The following is a 6,405-nucleotide window of genomic DNA, read 5'->3' as shown; positions in this document are numbered from 1 at the left end:
GAGAAACCGTTCTTTAAATTATTCCGCTGCCATAAGGCTTTTATTACTCTTTGTTCATTCATTTCCTTTAATTAACAAATTAATAAGATCAAAATTATGAATGTGTTCACTTGTTTTTCATTTTATCTTTTTAGTTTCCAAAATGTTTGTTCTATGATGTATGTACAAAATAATAAATAATCACAAAATGAATGCTTAAATTTAATTAGAATAAACTCACAATACATACTTTTATTGAAAAACATACTAAAGTGTTTAAACTGGCCTTATTGCTACTATGCAAAAGGTCATATTATTTATTTTTTTATGTTTTGTTACATTATATATTCAATATTTACCTTCATAGCTAAAATATAACACATTTAAACTTAAAAGTTTTTGCAATAGAGCAAAAAGTCTTATTATTTAGGGTTTTATTCTATTACTTTATATTCATTCTTGAACATGTCATTTCAAACTCATTTTTATGCTTGAATGACAAGGGCTCTTATGTGCAAGCCTCTTTTCCAAACCGCTGCATGGTTGAAGAAGCGAAATCGGATTGTTCCACTAGTCACACAATCAGGTAGTGTGAATCCACCTAGTGGCATATTGAACCACACATTTGGTTGTCTGCCTGCCAATCCTATTTGAGACTCTTGCCTACTCCCATCTGGCAACTCGATTTCAAGGTTTACTGGAAAATTCCATCCAGAGGCGTTGCTTGTTAACATTACTTCAATGTTTGCATTGTACCGAATACCTTGTCTGAAATCAGATGCATCCATCATCCAACGACAATCTAGCCAAGATACTTGAATAAGTCGGGCTTCTTCAGTTGGGTAGCTGCAAGGTTTTAAATACCATGGTGAGAGAGAACAGTAATAAATAACATATGATTGGAACATAATATATATTCATAAAAGTAGAATCTAATAACTAGCTTATATTTTTATGAACGAAAACAAAAGAAATAGATGAAAATGCATGAGATATGAATAAATGAACAAATAAAATTTGAGTTAAAGATTGTACCCGCATAAATTCACGTTGGCCCAACTCCAGTATCGAGTGTCATTACCCCATGTTATTGTGGCAGCTCTTGGAAATGCCAAAAAATGTGTGCTTTGGCCTGCCATTAAAATGGTATTTGAGAGGTATAGAAATAAGGATGAGAATGAGAAAATGTTATATAAAGGTCCTTGATTGGTTACAAGTATGGAGGATATCTTTGTTCTTTTATATCCATCTATTAGGGCATTTTAGACCGTTCCAAATGCAACCACTTTTTCGTATCCCTTATCCTTTCTCTTTTTTGTTTATTCCATTTTTCAACATTTTCTTTTTTATATATTCTTTTTCATTTAATTACTTTAAATTGTTTTTTTTTGTAATATAAATTAGTTCACTTTTGTATTTTCTTCCTCATAATTGATTATTCAACTCAAATGGCTCTTCCCTTCCCTATAATTAGTTAAATTACACATATATGGATATGATATTATTTGTTAAAATACCCTTTTTATACAACTATTAATTCTTAAGTAATGTAATTATGTAAAATTTATGCATTTAGATGTACAATATAGCATCGTTTAATTTCTATATGGCTCCAATAAATATTATTTTCGAAAAGTCAATAACTCGTTCTTTCCATGGGTCTCACTCCCTCTCTCTTTATATTATTTAATTTTCAAAATCAAACAATGAAAGCATTAAACATTCATGAAAATGTATTCTCCTTTAATTTATTGAGAATATATTTGGAGTATAGATTAGAGATAAAACGTGTGGAAATTAGAAAGAAGTTACTATTGAGTATGAATCATCCATATTCGTAGATTATCAAAGACTTTATCGATTTGAAGTTTATATTCTTTTTGAAACTCGTGTCCTGGAGATAAGGTTGCTGAGATGAAATTTGAATTTTTTTATTATCAATACAAAGGTCTTTCTAATATATGTTGGTAATGTTTAATCATGAATTTTAATTGTTTTTTACAGCAATTTTTTTTTAATATAAGTAAATATGTGAAACAAGTTTTTGATGACATGTTTTGACCATGAAGAAAATTAGTTTTCTTGAGGTTCGACTTTCTTGATGTCTGCCTACTTGATGGATAAAAACCATCAAGGTAGACATATTTTTAAGTGCTTTGTACATCAAAAAATGTCAAATTTGTAGTAGTGATCACATAAACTCCAATTACAATAATTATTGTCTTCTAGTGAACCTTCCTCGTGTGTTGATGTGGATCTCACCTACAAATTGTACATGCTAGACAAGGTTTTCTCGAGTATCCTTTATGTGAGTTCCTCTGTAATTCACTAGCTTCTTCTTTTGTTCCTAATTGTAAGACCCAACTTTTTTACTAAGCTGAAGTCATTACTATTTAAATAAATATAGACTTTTTAGTTTTAAATAAAAGAAAATACTAAATTTAAAGAACACGTTCCAAATATTATTTAAAAAATAAATAAATGAAATATGAGATAAAAGACTAGTTAAAGCTCTATTTAATGTAAAAAGAAATATCTAAAAGTAAACATGAGTTCTGAAATAATTTTCTGAAAATTAAATACTGAAGACATAAATGCAGTAGAAAACGTAAATTGTCCCCTATGGCGAATCACAGTCACTTCTTGTCATTCGCCTGTGCCTTTACCTCTTCTAACTTTGTTTGAAAAATTAAACATAGAAAAGAGTAAGTATAAATTTATACTCAGTAAGAGACCCACAATTAGTTCCGCTACGTGTCTGTTAACTTTTCCTGTAAGAAAGTACCACATATTATTGTAATCCCAAACACACGCTATCGGTTGGTCCCGTAAGGACACATATGAGCTCTCAGTGAACCCGAAGGAACTAATTGACAGTTAAAATGTATTAATTGTCAATTAGTTCCTATGTGCTCTTTTGTTTTTTTTTTTAAAAAAATAAATCCTATTATTACAAATTATCTAGAATTGGGATCCCTCCATGTTGTCCAATAATGATGTAATTTAATAGAAGAAGATAATGATTTATTAACGAAACAAACAAACAATACATTTATATGAAAAATTTAGGCTATCGAGCACCCTTATCTTTATGACATGAGTTTCAAAAAGAAAATAAACTTCAAATCAGTAAAGTCTTTGATAGTCTATGGATATGGATGGTTCATACTCAATAGTAACTTCTTTCTAATTTCCACAGATTTTATCTCTAACCTATACTCCAAATATATTCGACGGGATCACTTACAATCCAACTCTCCTTTAGGGTGATTCCTTTGGGTTCACTGAGAGCCCAAATGTGTCCTTACGGGATCACTGGATAGCATGTGTTCTAAAGCATAATAATTAATCGCCTGACTCTCCATTAGGGTGATTCCTTCGTGTTCACTAAGAGCTCAAATATGTCCCTAGGGACCACCCGATAGCGTGTGTTTGGGATCACAATAGTATGTGATACTTTCTTACAGGAAAAGTTAACAGACACGTAGCGGAACTAATTGTGGGTCTCTTACTGAGTATAAATTTATACTTACTCTTTTCTATGTTTAATTTTTCAAACAAAGTTAGAAGAGGTAAAGGCACAGGCGAATGACAAGAAGTGACTGTGATTCGCCATAGGGGACAATTTACGTTTTCTACTGCATTTATGTCTTCAGTATTTAATTTTCAGAAAATTATTTCAGAACTCATGTTTACTTTTAGATATTTCTTTTTACATTAAATAGAGCTTTAACTAGTCTTTTATCTCATATTTCATTTATTTATTTTTTAAATAATATTTGGAACGTGTTCTTTAAATTTAGTATTTTCTTTTATTTAAAACTAAAAAGTCTATATTTATTTAAATAGTAATGACTTCAGCTTAGTAAAAAAGTTGGGTCTTACAATTAGGAACAAAAGAAGAAGCTAGTGAATTACAGAGGAACTCACATAAAGGATACTCGAGAAAACCTTGTCTAGCATGTACAATTTGTAGGTGAGATCCACATCAACACACGAGGAAGGTTCACTAGAAGACAATAATTATTGTAATTGGAGTTTATGTGATCACTACTACAAATTTGACATTTTTTGATGTACAAAGCACTTAAAAATATGTCTACCTTGATGGTTTTTATCCATCAAGTAGGCATACATCAAGAAAGTCGAACCTCAAGAAAACTAATTTTCTTCATGGTCAAAACATGTCATCAAAAACTTGTTTCACATATTTACTTATATTAAAAAAAAATTGCTGTAAAAAACAATTAAAATTCATGATTAAACATTACCAACATATATTAGAAAGACCTTTGTATTGATAATAAAAAAATTCAAATTTCATCTCAGCAACCTTATCTCCAGGACACGAGTTTCAAAAAGAATATAAACTTCAAATCGATAAAGTCTTTGATAATCTACGAATATGGATGATTCATACTCAATAGTAACTTCTTTCTAATTTCCACACGTTTTATCTCTAATCTATACTCCAAATATATTCTCAATAAATTAAAGGAGAATACATTTTCATGAATGTTTAATGCTTTCATTGTTTGATTTTGAAAATTAAATAATATAAAGAGAGAGGGAGTGAGACCCATGGAAAGAACGAGTTATTGACTTTTCGAAAATAATATTTATTGGAGCCATATAGAAATTAAACGATGCTATATTGTACATCTAAATGCATAAATTTTACATAATTACATTACTTAAGAATTAATAGTTGTATAAAAAGGGTATTTTAACAAATAATATCATATCCATATATGTGTAATTTAACTAATTATAGGGAAGGGAAGAGCCATTTGAGTTGAATAATCAATTATGAGGAAGAAAATACAAAAGTGAACTAATTTATATTACAAAAAAAAACAATTTAAAGTAATTAAATGAAAAAGAATATATAAAAAAGAAAATGTTGAAAAATGGAATAAACAAAAAAGAGAAAGGATAAGGGATACGAAAAAGTGGTTGCATTTGGAACGGTCTAAAATGCCCTAATAGATGGATATAAAAGAACAAAGATATCCTCCATACTTGTAACCAATCAAGGACCTTTATATAACATTTTCTCATTCTCATCCTTATTTCTATACCTCTCAAATACCATTTTAATGGCAGGCCAAAGCACACATTTTTTGGCATTTCCAAGAGCTGCCACAATAACATGGGGTAATGACACTCGATACTGGAGTTGGGCCAACGTGAATTTATGCGGGTACAATCTTTAACTCAAATTTTATTTGTTCATTTATTCATATCTCATGCATTTTCATCTATTTCTTTTGTTTTCGTTCATAAAAATATAAGCTAGTTATTAGATTCTACTTTTATGAATATATATTATGTTCCAATCATATGTTATTTATTACTGTTCTCTCTCACCATGGTATTTAAAACCTTGCAGCTACCCAACTGAAGAAGCCCGACTTATTCAAGTATCTTGGCTAGATTGTCGTTGGAATGATGGATGCATCTGATTTCAGACAAGGTATTCGGTACAATGCAAACATTGAAGTAATGTTAACAAGCAACGCCTCTGGATGGAATTTTCCAGTAAACCTTGAAATCGAGTTGCCAGATGGGAGTAGGCAAGAGTCTCAAATAGGATTGGCAGGCAGACAACCAAATGTGTGGTTCAATATGCCACTAGGTGGATTCACACTACCTGATTGTGTGACTAGTGGAACAATCCGATTTCGCTTCTTCAACCATGCAGCGGTTTGGAAAAGAGGCTTGCACATAAGAGCCCTTGTCATTCAAGCATAAAAATGAGTTTGAAATGACATGTTCAAGAATGAATATAAAGTAATAGAATAAAACCCTAAATAATAAGACTTTTTGCTCTATTGCAAAAAACTTTTAAGTTTAAATGTGTTATATTTTAGCTATGAAGGTAAATATTGAATATATAATGTAACAAAACATAAAAAAATAAATAATATGACCTTTTGCATAGTAGCAATAAGGCCAGTTTAAACACTTTAGTATGTTTTTCAATAAAAGTATGTATTGTGAGTTTATTCTAATTAAATTTAAGCATTCATTTTGTGATTATTTATTATTTTGTACATACATCATAGAACAAACATTTTGGAAACTAAAAAGATAAAATGAAAAACAAGTGAACACATTCATAATTTTGATCTTATTAATTTGTTAATTAAAGGAAATGAATGAACAAAGAGTAATAAAAGCCTTATGGCAGCGGAATAATTTAAAGAACGGTTTCTCAAATTAATTTGAGAATCTTAAAATACCGATACATTGGCAAAATTTTAGAATCAAAATTCTAAATAGATTCTAAGTATGCTTTTAAAGATAAGATGCGAGAACTTACTTTCGATGACATCTCTTAATTTACAAATCAATCTCCAAATTAGGACACCATCCGTCGGAGATCTTCCTATCCTCTGGGATGAGATTGGTTTGTGGAAACCA

General features: G+C 29.9%; 1 protein-coding gene and 1 pseudogene across 4 annotated transcripts; one reads left to right on the top strand and one right to left on the bottom strand.

Moving 5' to 3' along the window:
• Positions 1-200: 200 nt before the first annotated feature.
• Positions 201-5,089, bottom strand: LOC101209730 (protein PHLOEM PROTEIN 2-LIKE A1-like). 4 transcript variants are annotated; one of them, XM_031883643.1, is made up of 3 exons: positions 5,035-5,053; positions 1,015-1,125; positions 201-825 (listed from the first exon to the last, which is right to left on the bottom strand). In XM_031883643.1, exons 2-3 carry the CDS (start codon positions 1,116-1,118, stop codon positions 465-467), a joined length of 465 nt encoding a protein of 154 aa, XP_031739503.1. In that variant the 5' UTR covers positions 1,119-1,125; positions 5,035-5,053; the 3' UTR covers positions 201-464.
• On the top strand, positions 1,048-5,823 carry LOC116403376 (annotated as a pseudogene).
• The last annotated feature ends 582 nt before the right edge of the window (positions 5,824-6,405 follow it).

The sequence above is a fragment of the Cucumis sativus genome, chromosome 4 (assembly GCF_000004075.3).
Source record: "Cucumis sativus cultivar 9930 chromosome 4, Cucumber_9930_V3, whole genome shotgun sequence".
Lineage (NCBI taxonomy): Eukaryota > Viridiplantae > Streptophyta > Magnoliopsida > Cucurbitales > Cucurbitaceae > Cucumis > Cucumis sativus.
The sequence above is the reverse complement of the archived record's forward strand: the minus strand, read 5'-3'. Positions and strand labels throughout refer to the sequence as shown.